Source organism: Gavialis gangeticus, unplaced genomic scaffold (assembly GCF_001723915.1).
Source record: "Gavialis gangeticus isolate Ggan-Ray unplaced genomic scaffold, GavGan_comp1, whole genome shotgun sequence".
Taxonomy (NCBI): Eukaryota; Metazoa; Chordata; order Crocodylia; family Gavialidae; genus Gavialis; species Gavialis gangeticus.
Genome location: NW_017729030.1, coordinates 27,266,899 through 27,286,544, shown reverse-complemented (window position 1 = coordinate 27,286,544; position 19,646 = coordinate 27,266,899). Strand labels below are relative to the sequence as shown.

Sequence of the window (19,646 nt, the reverse complement as noted above, 5' to 3'; positions counted from 1 at the left end):
CTGCTGGCCCCTCCTGGATGTGTGCCAGAATAATTTTCTCGAACAGCTTGCCCAGGATCAAGGTAAGACTGACTGGCCTGTAGTTCCCCGGGTCCTCTTTCCTCCCCTTTTTGAAGATGGGAACCACGTTGGCCCTCTTCCAGTCCTCCGGCACCTCTCCAGAGCACCACGAGTGTTCATAAAGCCGCGCCAGGGGACTTGCAATGACCCCAGCCAGTTCCTTTAGGACTCTCGGGTGAAGATCATCCGGGCCGGCTGACTTAAAAATGTCTAGCCCCTCCAGAAGCTCCCTAACTAAATCCTCACTCACCCTAGGCCTAGTTCTTCTCTTCTCTTCTCTTCTCTTCTCGCCCTTTCACTCTTTCTCTCTGAGAAGGCTCTAGAAATATTTCATGAATCAGAAATCTTACTGATATTAAAGTTGAATTATTATATATTTTAATTGCAATACACTATTACAAGATAATATAATATGCTGCTATATTATTATATTAACACTAATATTATAATATTATAATTATAATATATAATACATTTGATATTATATTATGATTTTTATATTCTACATTGTATTTTAATTATAATTATAATTATACTTTTGATTTTCTGGTATCTTTTAAAAAGTCAAATCTCATTCTCACCTTATGATGCTTTGTATGCTTGAAGTCCACATTTTTCTCACTAGTATAGGATTGGATTCCTTGTTCATTCAGTTTGTTTAAACAAATGTGGCAAGTATGTAAATCAGAAGTGCAAAAGCATAAAATGTTTAATTTTTCATTAATAGTTTACATTTAAAAGATAGGTACTTTTGGAATTTATTCAGAATGAAAAGTTCACGTCAGTCTTTAATTTTAGAGTGTCATGAGGAGACATAAATAATGCATGTCTAATTAGTGAGTTTATTGAGTTCTTTACAACCTCTTGTAAAGACGCTGGAATATAGAGGGATGGAGTTAATTCCAAAAATCTTTAAGTTATGTGCCTTTGAAATTATATATTAAAAAACTGATTAATATAACCATTCCAGAAGCACCCTATTTAACTAAGATCACTAACACATAGACTTCTTTCTGAGAATTTATTTTCATACTTTTATGCAGACTACATATTAATTTAGCCAAAATAATGTGCTGCCAAATTTATCCAGGCTAGACTAGCATCTGTCTGGGATGCTTTAAATAGAGAATATCCCACCTAGAGCAAGGGATGGACTAGAAGATCTTTTGAGGTCCCTTCCAGCCTCATTATTCCATTTTTTTTTTTTTAAGTTATAAAGCCTTCTATAAATAAAAAAAGGAAAAAGTCTTAATATTTACTCTGACTTAATATCTAATAAATTTACATAAAGTATTTATTTTTCAAATATCCCAAAATTGATCATTCATGTGGCACATTTCAATTAAAAAGAAAATGTCTTAACTCCTCTAAACAGGGAAAATAGCCCTTGACAATATTTTTATTGGCAGGCATAATACTGCTTTGCTGCAAACTGATATTGACTCTCCAGGACAGTTGTGTATATTCTTGTGCTATGTTTACTTCAGAGTAGTCTTAGTTTGTATTTTGAGAGGATAATATAACCTGATTTCTTTAATGTCTTGTCAAGTTTACAAAATAAACAAAAGGAGGGTTATGACAATTTAATGTGCTTAACAAAAGCAGAACTCTTGATTTTTCTTGCAGTCTTGTCACTCTCAAGTATTCCAGTTGTTCATCTAGCAATTTCTCCCTTTAGGATACAAAATGTTACACTTTGACACACAGTGACAAGAAATAATGCTTTAAGGAACACTGTCAAAGCCATTCCTGTCCAAAAAAGGCAGATTTTGCTTGCAAAGTTGGGAAAAGAAAATCCATTAGAAAACTGTTGAGAGCCAAGTTTCAGCACTAATTTTGAAAAAAAGGAGTTCCAGCATACTAGGCATATAATACGAAACCTTCAGAAGAATGTATACATGACTCTAATGCCTGTGCACACATTGGATTTGCATTTACTGAGAAATATGTTCATATGAAACCCTAAACTGTACATGTGATTTGGAGTAGTGGCATACACATTTTGAAAGGCTGGATATGCAAGACATATAAAAGATTGCTTAATAATTTAAAATATTATCTAGTAGCACGCAAGCATTAGACTTTGAGTTTTCACATCTTATCTTGTGAGTACTACAGAAAAATTATGGTAAAGTTTCAAAAAGTTAAAGCCTACTTACTGATGCGGTGTTTTGTATACATGTATACATATATGACCACATTTACATATACACACAGAAATTTTTGTACATATGTTTAAAAATGTTTCAATGCGCTTACCTATTTGTCAGGTACAAATCATGTCTTTTTGTGATCACTCAGAATGGCCTTCAGTTGGTGAACATTTAGTCTGATATTTATTAATACTGTAGGTAAAAAAAAAAAGATTATTTTTTTACAACCATATATAAGAAAATATAACACAGCTGGTCCACATAATTTCCCTGTGCCTCATTGAAAAATTACCTTCATTTGTCCTATTTTTATTGCTGAAGATTACGAATAATCTTGTCATTGTTCTCCTTGCAGGTTCATTTGTGTTTGCCGTAACAGTTACAGATGCTGATTCTGGACCCAATGCTGAGCTTCATTATTCCCTCAGGGGAAGGAACTCTGAAAAATTCCACATTGACCCAACAAGAGGAGCTATTATGGCTGCTGACTCGCTGACGGGTGATTCTGAAGTGACTTTTTCTGTTCATGTGAAAGATGGTGGACTGTATCCAAAGACAGATTCGACTACTGTAACTGTGAGGTTCATGAATAAAGCACAGTTCCCTCAAGTTCAAGCAGAACAACACACTTTCATGTTCCCTGAAAACCAAGCAATTGGTACCCTTGTCACCACTGTTTCTGGGTCTTCATCTAGAGGAGGTTCCTTGTCTTACTACATCGCTAGTGGTAATCTGGGCAACACCTTCCAGATAGACCAGCTAACAGGACAGTTTTCTATTTGTCAATCTTTGGATTTTGAAGCTATACAGAAATATGTGGTTTGGATCGAGGCCAGAGATATGGGCTTTCCTCCTTTCTCCTCTTATGAAAAACTAGAAATAACCGTGGTGGATGTCAATGATAATGCACCAGAGTTTGAGCAAGATCCATTCATTGCTGAAATAATAGAGAATCTTTCACCACGCAAAATACTGACTGTCACTGCTGTAGACAAGGACAGTGGCCCAAATGGACAGTTGAATTATGAAATAATTGATGGCAATAAAGAAAACAGTTTCACTATCAATCGGGCTACTGGTGAAATCAAAAGCATCAGACCTTTAGACAGGGAAAAGCTAGCCCAGTACGTGCTAACTGTAAAAGCTTTTGATAAAGGTACCCCTCTTCAGAGCACAACGGTCAAAGTTATTGTTAATATTTTGGATGAGAATGATAATGCTCCCAGGTTTTCTCAGATATTCAGCGCTTCTGTACCTGAAAACGCACCTTTAGGTTATACAGTTACACGAGTCACAACTTCAGATGAAGATATCGGTGTGAATGCCATCAGCCGGTACTCCATAAGGGATCCAAGCCTTCCATTTGTCATAAATCCAAGTACAGGAGATATTACAGTCAGCAGGCCTCTAAACAGAGAAGATACAGACCGCTATAGAATGAGAGTTTCTGCACACGATTCTGGGTGGACAGTAAGCACAGATGTGACCATCTTTGTGACAGATATCAATGATAATGCCCCACGATTCACAAAACCATCCTATTACCTAGAGTGCCCTGAGCTTACTGAAGTTGGTTTAAAGGTAACTCAGGTTTCAGCAACTGATCCCGATGAAGGATTTAATGGCCAAATCTTCTACTTCATAAAATCTCAGTCTGAGTTCTTCCGAATCAATGCTACCAGTGGGGAGATTTTCAATAAGCAGTATTTAAAGTATCAGAACTCCAGTGGTTCAAGCAATTTCAATATCAACAGGCACAGTTTCATAGTTACTTCTTCAGATCGAGGTAGTCCTCCTTTGCTAAGTGAAACAACAGTCACAATCAACATAGTGGATAGCAATGACAATGCACCGCGGTTTCTTGCTAGCAAATATTTTACGCCTGTGACTAAAAATGTAGGAATTGGTACCAACTTAATTAAAGTCACTGCAGTTGATGATAAGGACTTTGGACTGAATTCTGAAGTGGGATACTTTATTTCTAATGAAAACAACACCAATAAATTTAAGCTAGATAGCAGAACTGGCTGGATTTCTGTGGCATCTTCACTGATGGCTGATCTGAATCAAGACTTTCTGATTAAGGTAAAAGCTAAGGATAAAGGTAATCCCCCACTTTCAGCAGAAGTGACGGTTGAAATAGTTATAACCGAGGAGAACTATCACACACCTGTGTTCTCTCAAAGCCACATGAGTATTACTATCCCTGAAAGTCATGCTGTTGGAGCTATTGTCAGGACTGTATCAGCAAGGGATAGGGATGCTGCTATGAATGGATTAATCAAATATAATATATCTTCAGGAAATGAGGCTGGTATCTTTTCTATTAATACATCAACTGGGGCATTGACTCTTGCCAAATCCCTTGATTATGAGCTATACCAAAAGCATGAGATAATTGTTAGTGCTACAGATGGAGGATGGGTAGCTAGAACAGGTTACTGTACTGTCACAGTTAACGTAATTGATGTAAATGATAATTCTCCAGCTTTCAGCCCAGAAGACTACTTCCCTAATGTATTAGAAAATGCTCCAAGTGGAACGACTGTTATCCGTCTAAATGCAACTGATGCTGATTCTGGACCTAATGCTGTGATTGCATATGCAATTCAGTCATCAGATAGTGACCTCTTTGTCATTGATCCCAACACAGGAATCATCACCACACAAGGCTTCTTAGATTATGAAACAAAGCAAAGTTACCATCTAACTGTGAAGGCTTTTAACGTTCCAGATGAGGAAAGATGCAGTTTTGCAAGTGTCAACATCCAGTTGGAAGGAACAAATGAATATGTGCCACGTTTTGTGTCCAAGCTTTACTATTTTGAAGTCTCTGAAGCAGCCTCTAGAGGAACAGTTGTGGGAGAAGTCTTTGCAAGTGACCGTGATTTGGGAACTGATGGAGAAGTCCACTATCTTATTTTTGGCAATAGCAGAAAGAAGGGTTTCCAGATTGATGGGAGGAGTGGTCAGATTTATGTGTCAGGTCCTCTTGACAGGGAAAAGGAAGAGCGTATCTCTTTGAAAGTTCTTGCAAAAAATTTTGGGAGCATTCGTGGTGCTGATATAGATGAAGTAATTGTTAATATCACTATATTGGATGCTAATGACCCTCCCGTTTTTAGTCTGGAGGTCTACAATATACAGATCAGTGAAGGTGTTCCTCCAGGTACCCATGTCACATTTGTAAGTGCATTTGATTCAGACTCTGTCCCTAGCTGGAGCAGGTTCTCCTACTTTATTGGTTCTGGGAATGACAACGGTGCCTTTTCCATTAACCCACAGACGGGACAAGTTACTGTAACAGCAGAATTGGATCGAGAAACATTACCTGTGTACAATCTGACTGTCTTAGCAATTGATTCAGGATCTCCATCAGCTACAGGAAGTGCCTCTTTATTGGTAACTTTGGAAGATATCAATGATAATGGACCTACCCTGTCTACAAGCCAAGGGGAAGTAATGGAAAATAATCGTGCAGGAACACTTGTGATGACACTTCAGTCATCAGACCCTGATCTCCCACCAAATCAAGGCCCCTTTTCCTACTACTTGCTCAGTACAGGCCCAGCAACCAGTTATTTCAGTCTTAGCACTGCAGGAGTATTGACCACAACTAGAGAGATTGATAGAGAACAAATTAGCGACTTCTTCTTGTCAGTGATTACTAGGGACTCTGGCATTCCTCAGATGTCTTCCACAGGAACCGTACAAATAAAAGTAGTAGACCAAAATGACAACCCATCACAACCTAGAACAGTAGAAATCTTTGTTCACTATTATGGCAACCTGTTCCCTGGTGGTATTTTAGGCAATGTAAAACCACAGGACCCAGATGTGTTAGACAGCTTCCATTGTTCTCTTACTTCAGGGGTTACAAGCCTCTTTAATATTCCTGGGGGTACATGTGACCTCAATTCCCAGGCAAGATCCACAGATGGAACATTTGATCTGACAGTCCTTAGCAATGATGGGTTACATAGTGCAGTTACTAGCAGTGTTAGAGTTTTCTTTGCGGGGTTCAATAATGGCACAATTGACAACAGCATCCTTCTTCGCCTAAGTGTGCATACTGTGAAGGATTTTCTGACCAATCACTATCTTCACTTCCTTCGTATTGCCAATTCACAGCTAACTGGATTAGGAACTGCTGTGCAGCTCTATGGAGTCTATGAAGACAGTAACAGGACTTTTCTGATGGCAGCTGTGAAACGAAACAATAATCTGTATGTGAATCCCAGTGGTGTGGCTACTTTCTTTGAGAGCATCAAAGAAATCCTTTTCCAGCAGAGTGGAGTACGGATAGAATCTGTGGATCATGATTCATGCATACAAAACCCTTGTCAAAATGGAGGAAGCTGCTTGAGAAGGCTAGCTGTGAGTCCTGCTTTAAAGAGCCATGAGAGCATTCCAGTAATCATCATGGCAAATGAACCTCTCCAGCCCTTTGTGTGCAGATGCTTGCCAGGATATGATGGGAATTTGTGTGAAACTGACATTGATGAATGCCTCCCATCCCCCTGCCACAACAATGGGACTTGTCACAACTTGGTGGGTGGATTCTCATGCAGTTGTCCCGATGGCTTCACTGGAATGGCCTGTGAGAGAGATATCAATGAGTGTCTTTCCAGTCCTTGTAAAAATGGTGCCATCTGCCAGAACTTCCCGGGGAGCTTCAACTGTGTTTGCAAAACTGGTTATACAGGTATGATCTACTTCTCCTTCTGGAATTACAGCCTATTGAAAACACAAAGAGGGCAGAGTTGGGGTTTGGTTTGGTTTGGTTTGGTTTTCTTAGATACATTTCAATCAGATATGTTTCATCTGTGTTTATCCATCTTAATGAGTGTTCAAAATAAGTAGAGGAATAATCCAAAATAAAATGCTAACAGGAAATAAAACAGGAAAGAAAACAAGGTGCAAGCAGCAGTATTGATCTTATTTTTCTCTTCTTAGCAACTGTTACCAGACTGGTCCATGTTAGCAAAGGGGAGCTATGTTATTTGCTAAATATGCTACAACCAGTTTCCAAAAAATAGCACCTCATGTAATAAGAGCTAAACAGACAAGTGGGAAAAGTCAATCTTTGCCCCCATATTTCTTATAGTCATGTAGGAATATAAGGTGAAGGGCAAGAGAAAGGAAACAGCATATAAGTAAAATGACTGGGAAAGAAGCACATGCATGAGCATGCTCCATGCTTCGTATATGTGTTGGGTTTGTATAACGTAATATCATTCAATATAAATGAGTGTTGTATTCCTACTACAGCTAAGAATGTTCTCTGATATTTGTAAAATATTTACATAGGTCAGTACTTAAAAGTAAAACATGTATATATTTCTCCTTAAAACAGTAGGCAGCAAATTTAATTATCAGTGATGTGCTCTGAATTGCTGTGTGGGAAAATCTCAGTTTATTTACTAATTGGCATGGGCAGAGTGCTGCAAAAGGATTAAATTCTGTCTGCTCTGTATAAACGAGAGTCACTGGGCCTAGGGACTATGGGCCATTTTAGGTATCAACAGGTTCAGAACATAAACCCTTCAAGTCCTTCCCCAGTTTCAAAACAGGGAGCATAAGTATTTGGACTTTCATACAGAGATGGGCAAAGTAGCCACCCAGCTATGACATCTAATCAAAGCTTTGCACCTTTTGGTTTGTCCACTTGAAGTTCTTTTAGCATGATTTTCTGACAGCCTTACAATCCTCTTTATTATTTAGTCCGTGATTAAAGAAAGTGCCCCTATTCACAGCATAACTCCAATAAGCGTACCAGTTTAAGCACATGCTCAACATCTCTTTCAAGTTATCTGCACACGTGCCATTCTGAATGGGGACGGATCTGAAACTTGCAGTTATATTCTGCCCTAAGTTAGACTTACAGCATACATGACCAAATGTGGTCCCTGTGCTGGTATGACTTATTCTAGATGTGTTAGTATACATGAGCATCAGTACTTAGTTTACATACGTTTGACTATCTGAGGAGTGTAAATGCCAGCCAAGTTTGTTTTTCTTTTCTTTTTGAAGGATGGAAAATTGAGTTTTTATTTGAACTTTAAAAGAAAACCTTAAACTTTTTAACACATGTATTAGTTGGCACTTTCATTAGCGAATAACCTAGATTTTAAAGTATAGGTGGAAAATATATTAAGAAATTTTTTTCTTTATCATATTTGCATTTAAGGATAGTTTCTGAACCCCAAAAGAGAACTATTTTGCTTCAGGCTTATGATGGATAGAGTTACATTCAGTATAATTATTGACCCTGACTCACCACTGATTTGGAACTGTGAAAGTATAATATTGGGAGTATCACAGTACTGACTCAGGCCCAGTATATCGTGACCTCTGAATAAAGCAAAAGCTCTGATGTGACTATTTTAATATCTATTCCCTGTCTAGTGGGAAAAGAAAACCACAGGTTTACAATTAAGGTTTTCTTGGATATCAGGAGATCTCACTCATACACAGACAATAATCTTGGAAGAATTCTAGGAGAATAACCACAACAGAGGAATTCCATTTTTTTTCTATACAGAAGTGTGATTCTGAATTGCTTGATAACATGACATTTAAGGAAAGTCTGAACAGTCCTAACCATTGCTCATGGCTACTTTCTGCAGACATAACAAAAGGAAAACTAAAGAGACATAAATTAAAAGATTTACTCACTACGTCTCTCTAAGGGAATGTTATTATGAATTAATGTGATTGAGACTGTAATATCAAGTTGAGTTGAAATTTTATCATAATATTCTCCAAAATTGAAACCTTTTCCTTAATATACCTTCCTATATTACCTAACATACACCCTACTTAAATAGTGTTATTTCTGTTTATCATATATCCATTTTGTATTAGTGTTCAAATTCTTCAGACCAAATTATATTAGGTATTGTACAAAGAACTAGGAAGTTCCTGCTTTGTGAAGTTTGCTATCTAGCTAGAGACATGAGAGAGAAGACATTATGCAAGTTTACAAGTTAGTGTAAACTTACTAGGTGTTTAGTTTTGCCTTGGGTTTTTTGGGGGTGCAAGCATATTGCTTTCTGCTCTTCCCACCAAACAGTAGCCTTCGCCAGGTAGCTGAAATGAAAGGTTCAGCTAGACTGGTGGTCTTGACACCAGAGGACTTCTTAGCTTTACCGTTTCCTGTTGTTATGTCTAGCTTTGCACCTCTTCTCTTACTGGCTCATAACTTTTCAGGTCTAACACTATACCACATGACTGAAGGAGGTGAGGGGTTATTCTTGGGAGCCATGTGGCTTATTGTAGCTAAGTCTTGCATAGTTAAGTAAGAGGAGTGGCTCTGAGCCCTACGCCTTACCTCTTGTCCCTCTGTAGCTTGTCTTCTGCTTACCTCTTTTCCTCCCAAAATCCTGGGGGGGTGGGGGGGGATATCTTGGATTTTTTATGCTCCATGTAGCTGGAATACGAAGGGGATCATAACAGAATAGTCAATGTAACATGCATGAAAATTTGATAATGTGTCTTCTAACAGAAAGATTAATTTGAAAACAAGAAATGAGCTTTTCTTTTTTCTTAAATGGGATAAATATAAAAGATACCATGTAGCTTACTGCAAAAAAACACAAGTTCAGCTGTTTCATTTAGACCATAGCTATGACAGTTAACATGTTTAATACAAAAGTTTTCTTGATATAGAAGATGTTCATGTGATCATTTGTATTAACACCATCAGTAAACTGCAAAGCCTCAGGGTCACTAGCAATTAGTGTTAATTGACTAGCAATTCTAATTAAGTTAATGATTTAGGATTTTATTTCACATGGAAATAGTACATTAAATTATTCTGCCAAGAGCATGGCAAAATAATTCTAGCGTGTCCATCTTCTGTAAATCTTTAAGTCATTAACATCAAAGGATAAACAGAAATATGCTTGCTGTTACCGTAAAGCAAAATGGTTTGCTAACTCTAGGAGGAGACTGTACTACCAGCCCATAGCATGTAATTGAAAAGTTAATGAAAAGTTCAGATAATATTTCTGGGACTAATGCTGTATCTTAGCGTTCAACCCTTATTGAATGTCAGGTAAATGTGACATTTGTCCTGCATTACAGCTACGTAAGATAATTTAAATTAAGAACATTGAATAGTTTGAATACTTTCATATAGTCTAAGCTGCTTTTCCCAGGTCATGGATGGAACATGGTGTTCAGTTATATCCTGTTTAGAACGCAACACAAATACTTCTCAAATAGAGAAATAGTTACTTAGACATTTTTAGATTCAAGCATCTAAATTTAATATATCAACTAGCCATTGAGGAACCATATAATGCTAAATTGATAAATTGATAGCTCTTTCTGGCTGGTTAGCAGATAGAATTAAATGTTGCTTACATGTCTGGGGACTAATTAGGTTCAACAGAAAACAAACGTCACAAAAGTTTTTAATCAGTAAAGCAAAATGGGACTGAAGTTAGATATCAGTAGTGTTCATGAGATAATTTGTTCACAACAAATTGCTAAGTAAATACAGCCCCTTTTGTGCCTGCAAATTATTTACAAACATCTCCTGAATTCTTTAAAAGTTATTCCAAACATTACCCAAATATTTTATGCAAACAACTGTCATCATCTGGACTGTTGGAGAATCATTGCTTTACATCAGAGGCCAGCACCCTTTTACAAATGACAGGCTGAATTGATGCAGCTTGCTCGAGAGTCGGCCACTGTGTGACCCATCTGCTGGTGCCACATGGTGCCAATCTCTATCCCTATGGCTGTATACCACTGATCACCTCCATTGCCAACTATTGCCAGACCCAATCAACTCTTCACAGGCCAGATCACATTGTTTTTCAGGCCCTATCTGGTCTGCATGCTGCAGATTGCTGACCTGTCTTAGACTGTTGGCTGTATGTCATTTGTGTAGTGATACTGTACTCCTAAATCATAGAATCATAGAAAATTAGGGTTGGAAGGGACCTTAGGGGGTCATCTAGGCCAACCCCCTGCTCAAAGCAGGAGCATTCCCAACTAGATCACCCTGGCCAACGCTTTGTCAAGACAGGCCTTAAAACCCTCCAAGGATAGAGATTTTATCACATGATACAAGATGCATGCATCTGATTGCCAACATATCAATGCAAAGAGGAATCATTTGTGAAAGTAGTCCTGTTTTCCTTAAATATTCCTAATTAAAAATAAATTTAGAAGTATTTGAGGTAAGATTGCCCTGCTGATCTAACAAAGAAAGGCCAAAAGGATTTTTTCATGAATGCACTCTGTGTGCTTAAGTTGAAGAGAAGCAGCCAAAATTCTTTTCACCCTCCCCCTACCTATAGGGAAATGAGTAATTCCATTTTAAATGCAAAGTAGAGAAAGTCAGTATAATTTGGTGTTCCTTGTGTATAGCTTTGATGGCTGCTCCAGAAATTAAAATACCATATCTCATAATTGAATTTGCATGCACCATAAAAATACACTACTTCTGTGTGGATATTAGTGTTTTCTGACACAGACCTTCTGTTCACTGTAAATTAGAGTTCATGAGCTGTAGATCTTTATAATGACTTACTTCAAGACAGAGAGGATAGTCTTACTTTTATTTGATTTATTATGTTTTGTCAGCTGCATTTCACTTCATCACACCATAGAGGTAATTTAGCTCATTCGACTGAATACCATTATAAAGACAGATTACCTCAGAGCAGCATCATTACAGTTTAAACAATCAGTTACAATTATGACTATTAATGATGATCAGGTTTTGTTTTTAAAAGAATTGTGTTCTAAAAGGAATATACCCTGTGATTTCCAGTAGCTTACCTGCCCTTCCTATGAACCTTTCATTTCCTGTTTTCTGAGCCTCATTATGTTGAAGAAATGTAGATTTGCTAAATTGTCTCAAATTCAAAATTAAAGTAATAAAGGAATCAGATTAAAAGATGGACATATAGAGCCATGAAAAGTATGCATACCTCCAAAATTGGCCAATATCTTACTCCAGAGCTTTCAGTATGTATCCTAGTTATATTTTTATTGCAAATAGTTTTCTGTATAGCAATTTGAAATATGATCTTGATGCCTGTGACCTTTGATCCTGACTGTATTAGCTTCACCTGACCTTTGTATATTAGTTAATTCTATTCCTAATTAATCACGATCTTTCTAGGAGTTTCTTTCAAGAAACTTTCCATGCTTAAATTGAGGGTTCTGTGAGCCTGACACCTGTATCATGCACTGACCAGTGGCACTGGAGGTGGCTTCCCAGTTAAAGTTGTGCTGTAACCTGCGCAAAAAAGGAGGATTATATCTTTCATATTTGCACAATTTACAATGTTCCTTTTTCATGAAGTTGGTAGTCTCAGTGTCTTGAGGTACCTGCAATATATAAACTAATAATATAAACACCACAGTAATATAAACACCACTTCAAACTTCCAGCATGTACACTTCAGTCTCTGAAATTTTGCAAGTAAATGCATAAAAGTTGCTTTCTTTGTTCATCATTGCCAAGAAAATCCCAAAATTAAGCTCAGATGTTTGACTGCTTTCTTTTGCTTATACTACAAAGGACTACATAGAAATCTCCTGTTTTCTGATAACTTGGTCGTCAGTTCTTTCCGTTTATTCCCTTCCCCAGCCTTATCAGTAACAAAGGGTCACAGAAGGGATGGAGAGTGGAGATGAGGGGGCAGTTGAAACTAGGTTTGTCAGTGAGCTGGAGCCAGAAGGATAAGGACTCACCCTGATAAACTTCCTGTGGTGCATCAGCAGGCAGACCGCAGGAAGTCAGTGATGGACTAGGATTTAGGTGCTGATCTTAGTTGTTTGAAAGACAAATGCTGGATGTTAGAGGCCATAGGTGGTGGGAGAAAGCATCAAAATTAGCACTGAGTTCTGGGGAATGGGACCAGAGCATGCAGTTTGAAACTAGAGTTGTGTACTACACCTCTGTTCCTAACTCCTTATGCCAGATCCCTAACTCCAGCATCCATCCTAGCTCCATTAAGATGATCAGAAATAAATTGTCCCTTTTCCTTTTTTTATAATAATTTATTTTAATATTTAAATAGGGCTACCCATTGTTTAACCATGATGATTTGGGCTTCTGGCCAGTCAAGAAGAATCTGAGGGCTTGAAAAGGGGAATAAACATGGAGTGTTGGATAACTTATCTGTATATAGCTTTGCTTCTTGGAGTTTGTTTTGGTATAATATAGGTTGTAGCAATCAGAATTATAAGTTAATAAAGTTTGTGCTTATGGGAAAAAGTATAAATATGCTAACCTGACATGTAGTCATCTAATGCCTTACAGCCATGCTCCCTATGACTATACTAAGACTTGCATCACCCCTTGGTTTTGAAAAACCATTTATTGGTTCTTCTCCTGCATATTTTGATTTGATAACCTCAAACACTTAACATACATAATTGAAATTATTCTCTATTATCCTCTATCAAATAAAAAAATAATCCCTAGCTATTACAGATAGCAGATTCTAGTCTAATTTAGTAATCTATCAAAAGGTGAATTCTAACGACTCAAACATTTGTAAAGGTAATATTTGGGCAATGTGTATAATGCCAGATCATAATTCACCTAAGTAAAATAATGTTCGCAGTCACCAGAACTATTTGGGTCTCATGCTACTGATTTTCAAGCAGTGAAATTTTGCGAGATATGGCTTCAGAAATATCTAAAAACGAAAAGGTCTACGAGTATATATGTTTTCTCATTTAAGTTATTGGAAGCATCTCTAAGCAAGGCAATGGAACTGTGCACTTAAATCCAGATGGAATTATTGTGCAGTTTCTCACAAGTAATCCTGTTGAAGTGAATAAGATTACTCAGATATTTAACTGCTCACCATTACTATGAGGGAAAGGCTCACAGTGTAGTCTTTCCACCCCCATCCCATGCAAATTTGTTGTTTTCCATGAACAGTTCTGTTTTAAACTCATCAGATAAAACAGCTGAGTCTTTGAATATAAGTGCATTATCAGCTTTCACTGCTGAATTTTATCCCAGGCAGAATAGGCAAATTATAAACTTCTCCCCACAAACTCAGATTTGGATAGCAGAATTGAAATGTGTAGTCACTTTACTGCAGCCGTAATTCATATAAAAGTTACCCATCAGTTTAAAGCTTAAATCAGCAAATTCTATGCTTATACAGCTGTTTGCAGATGTTATTAACAATCAAAGCTCTAGCTCTAGCTCTAGCCCAGTAAAGAGTCGGTAGGGAAAGCATGCTATATGTTTGACAGTACTTCTATTTAGATCAGTGTTTCTCAGCCTTTTTAGTCTCAAAATACCCCCTTTGTTTTTGATGGTTTTTGGATTACAGAAAAATAATAGAGCAGTTGTCCTGTTGCAAGAACTCAGAAAAAACCACTGCAGGTCAGAATGTTTTTAATATTCTGGAACCCTGTTTGAAATCTCTGGGTTTATCTTTTGAATCCTGTTTGCATACCTATACTTGGCATCACATTGCAGCCTTGAAACGATCTCAAGGCCATGGCACCCTGGTTGAGAAACACTGATAAAGGCCAGGTATAGACATTACACTTTTGCTGGTGTAAGTGGTTGAAACCTGCCTATACCCATAACAGAACATAAATTCATCACACAAAACTGGTCTGTCCCCTAACAGAACAGAAGTTTGGCATAGATAGATTAGTTTAAAAATGGTGGAACCCAGTCTAAGATTTGCACCACCCCCCTCCAAAGGGCGAACATGTGTTCTGTTCTGTTCACTGCTGATCTAAATTACGCCACTTACAGAAAACTGTGTAACGTTGTTCAATATAGCCTCTTATAACCCTGCTTATTTCGCAACTATCATTCACTGAAGGTCATCCCACTATTCACCCCCTGTGGATATGCTGGGTAGGAGTACAGCTCTGCACCAGAGTGGAGCAGGTGGAAGAAAATATTAGAATGTGGAAGAATGTGAAGGTGGATGAAAGCTGCAGAAGAATGAGATCTCCAGCTATATTGGCATCCTTGCCATTGGATCAAGATCCTATTCTGTCAAGAACAGTGTGGAAGCTGATGTGCAGCAGCCTCTCCATGATAAAAGAAATCACAGACAGGCATCTTCCATGAAAACAGCTTTAGCACACTTTTGAAGCCCTTCGGTGATCAGCTAGTAATGGCAGGAGCAGGCTTGTCAGGCCTGGAAGCTCCTAGTCATGAAGTGGCATGAAGGCAGCAGCTGCAAGAAGGTCATCTAGCACTTGGGTTAGCAGAAATGCAATTTGGCAGCTGTAACCTTGACTGAGTAGCTCTGCTCTGCTTAACCCAGTATCCGCTCTGCTCATCCCACAAGGGTAGGAGGGCTAGGAAAAGTGCCCTAAACATAGACTGCCTGCTGACCCTTTTCCTGACTGGATAACTAGGGAAGCCAACATGCTATTTTTATCAGTGCCTGTGCCCCGACTCTTGATGAAACCAAAGAGGAATTCTGTGCCAGCCTTGACCAAGTCCTCTCTGATGTTCTGGTATGAGACGGACTTATTCTGCTTAGTGATTTTAATGCTAAAGTTGGAAGGGACTCAAACCATCAGCAAGGAAGGAGTGGGAAAGATCAACTCCAATGGCATTCTCCTCTTGACCACACAGAACATGGACTCAACATCACCAACATCCTGTTCTGCCAGAAAAACAGATACAAAACATCAAGGCAATGCCCACAATCTAAACATTGGCACCTGATTGATTACATCATCATTCATGCCTGGGACCACAAAGATGTCTGCACTACTTGTGAAGAGATGATGATTGCTAGGAGATGACAATTTCTAGGCCAATGATCAACTCATCTGCTTGGTTATGTCACTCAAACTGGCTCCCAAATAATGGGAATGATTTAAAAGCAGAAGCAGTAGAAGTAATGCTGTTGGAAAGCCAACATTGAAGGACTCAAGACACAATGGAGTGAGACCTCTTCCATTAGCACCTCAATGAAAAACTGGCAAATTCCAATCAGCAACAATGGGAGACTGTAGGCAGTGCTTGGGGAGCCCTCAAGTCCACTGTCATGAGGGCCTGTGAAGAGACGCTTGGATTCAGTACCAGGAAACATCAAGACTGGTTTGATGAAAACGACCAGGACATCCAAGAGTTGACTGACTGTAAACACCAGGCCTTTTTTGCTCGGCAGAATGACATCAACTCCAAACAAAAGAAATTGGATCACCAACGTGCCAAGACAGAGGTTCAGAAGAAGACCTGTAATACGAAGAACAGATGGTGGAAAGATGAGGCGAAGGACATTCAACATATCACTGACATCCATGATATGAACAGTTTTTTCAATGCCACCAAAGACATCTATGGTCTGAGCACACAGGGACCAACCCCCTTGAGACCTAAGGATGGAGGAGACCTGATCAAGGAAAGGGGAGGCATCACTGCCTGCTGGACAGAACATTTTGAAGACCTTCTCAATCAAGACTCTGTTGTTGATGAAAGCATTCTCAGTTACAACACACAGTTAGACATGATCTTGGAATCCCTACAGCCCTTGACAAGGTGAGGAAAGCCATCAAGAAGATGAAGGATAACAAGGCATCTGGAGCAGATGGAGTCCCTGCTGAAATCTTCAAGCTAGGGGGCAAAGGAGCTCACATCACAGCTCTGTGCCCTCAACTTAACGATTGACAATGATGAGAAAATCCCAGATGACCTCAGGGATGCCATGATCGTGACAATCTTCAAGAAAGGAGACAGGCCCAACTGTGAAAATTACAGAGTGATCACCTTGCTGTCCACCACAGGAAAGATTGTTGCAAAAATCCACCTGAACTGTCTTCTGCCACATGCTAAATAACTTCCCCCAGAATCTCAGTATGGACTTAGGGCATCAGTAGGAACAACCAATATGATTGTCACTGCTTGTCAGCTGCAGGAAAAATGCCAGCAACAAAATAAACTCCTCTACATGGCCTTCCCTGGCCTCACAAAATCTTTTGACTCTGTCAACTGAGAAGTGCTATGGAGGATCTTTCTGAGGTATGCACACCCAGTGAAATTTGTTAACCTTCATTGCCTGCTTTATGATGGTATGCAAACGGTGGTTCTTTATAATGGATCTATCACAGATCCCTCTGAGGTTAAGACTGAAGTTAAGCAAGGCCATGTCATTACTCTACTACTCTTCTTGATATTCCTTACTGCAATGCTATATCTGACCACCAACAAGTTTCCAACTGGAGTGCACCTAAACTACTGAATGGATGGTAACCTGTTTAACATAAGCCAGCTCCGAGCCAAAACTAAGACTAGCCTGACCTCATCCATTGAGCTCCAGTACATTGATCATGCTGTAGTGTCTGCTCACTTGGAAGCAGACCTTCAGACAATCATCAACATCTTTACTGAGGCATAAAAGACAATGGAACTCACACTTGACTTTCAAAAGATTAAAATCCTCCATCAGCAAGGTCTTAATGAACAGTCTCCAGCTCTAGGAATTCACATTTGCGGTGAGACACTGGAGAATGTTGAGTATTTTCTGTACCTCAGAAGTCACCTCTTCCAGAAGGCTGACATTGATAAAGAAATCCAGCATTGCCTCAAATATGTAAGTGTAGTCTTCAGACACCTGAGGAAACAGATGTTCAAAGATCACAACATCAGATTTGAAACGAAGCTCATGATTTATTAAGTAGTCATGATCCCTACCTCACTGTACAGAGCTCAGACAGGGACAATGTACAGGAGACACCTCAAGTTGCTGAAGAAGTACCATCAACATTGCCTGCAAAAGATCCTTGAAATCCGGTGGGAAGATGACACTAAGATTTGTGTAACTCACTTGCAAGCAAACACCGTGAGTACTGAGGTGCTGATCATCTGCCATCAGCTTTGGTGGGCAGGCCACATCATCCAGATGTCTGACTCAAGACTCCTGAAGCAAATTGAATTCTTTCAGCTCAGTCAAGGCATGTGCTTTAGAGGATGGCAAAGAAAACACTTCAAGGACATCCTAAGGCCAACTTGAAAAAACGCAACATCAACTCATGGAAGACTATCACCCAGGACCACCCCAAATGGAGGAAGAGTTTGCCACAAGGATCTCAGTACTTCGAAACATCACAACAATAGCAGGAAATGGAAAAATGGGAGTGGCAGAAATAGTATGTCACAGACCAAATCAGAAATCCAGAGCCATCCTCTCTGCAAGGAAACACATCCCCAAGTTGCAGTAGAGTCTGTTAATTCCAGATTGGCCTTGACTACCATCTTTGGACCCACAGATAAGACAATCATGGACGATAATCATCCTTGACTACAAGGGACTGTCAATTGATGACTTAATTCTGGAAAAGGGATATGCTAAAGTTTCAATAGCTCATGAAATATTAGAAGTAGAAACTTATCCTGGAGGGCAGGGAATCCCATTTCCTGATGAAAATATAATCCTTTTATTCCTGGATTTAGTTGTGGCATCTTGATTTATTTCTGGTTTCTATTTGGATTCAAAATACTAATGCAGTTTGGCTTTATAGCTGAAGAACTATTAGGAGATAGCATGCTGGTCTATAATATAAACTTGCTACCTAATGAAGAAGGCTTTAACTGTGTGTGAAGGGAAGAAGTGACAAATGTCCACAGTAGTTTGCTGTTATTTTGGTTGGACATTTCAGGAGTGTCTGTCTTAGCTCCAATAGTAGTCAGTATTTTCATAGACTTCTTGGATGAGGGAATAGAGGGCATGATTTAAATTTATGGATGAGACCAAGCCCTGAGAGACTGCAAGCAGTCTTCTTTTCAGAAGAAAGAATTAGTATAAAAGCTTAATAAATTGGGGAAACAGTCTGAAATCAAAAAGATGAACTTCAGCAAGGACAGTTGTAAAATATTACACTTAGGAAGGAAAAACTAAATGCACTAATATAAAATAGGGATACCTGGCTATGCAGCAGTATTGCAGAAAAGGATCTGGAGCTATCATGGGCCACACACTAAGCATGTGTCAACAATGTGATGCCATTGTAAAAAAAGGTAAATATGAATCTGAGATGTATTAACAAGACCTTCTTGTGTATGATTAGAAGAGAATAATTACCTCCCTTCTCAGTAGTGGAAAGTCGTCAGCTGTAGTGCTGCATTCAGTTTTAGGCAGCACACTCAAAGAAAGACAGACAAATTGGAGAGAGTCCAGAGGAGAAAAAAAAAATGATAACAGGTTTATAAAACATGACCAATGAAGAAAAGCTGAAGAAGTTGGGTTTGTTTAGTCTAGAAAACATCAGACTGAAGAGAAGACTGATAAAAGTCTTCGAATGTATATAAAAGTTTGTTAGAAAGAGGACAGTGATCATTTTTTTCTCCATGTCCACCAAAATAGGATAAGGAGTAATTAACTTAATTTGCAGCCAAGAAGATTTAGTTTAGATATTAAGAAAATATTTAAGGATAGCTAAGCACTGGATTATGCCACCTAG

The 19,646-nt window shown here is 38.6% G+C and overlaps 1 protein-coding gene across 1 annotated transcript in view; it reads left to right on the top strand.

The window, feature by feature from the left end:
• Positions 1-19,646, top strand: part of FAT4 (FAT atypical cadherin 4) — a gene marked incomplete at its 5' end in the record, with an annotated part of 260,980 nt that overhangs the window by 209,688 nt on the left and 31,646 nt on the right. The window contains one exon of the mRNA XM_019521824.1: positions 2,569-6,918. Within this exon, the coding sequence (XP_019377369.1) occupies positions 2,569-6,918 (4,350 nt within the window). The remainder of the gene's footprint in view (positions 1-2,568; positions 6,919-19,646) is intronic.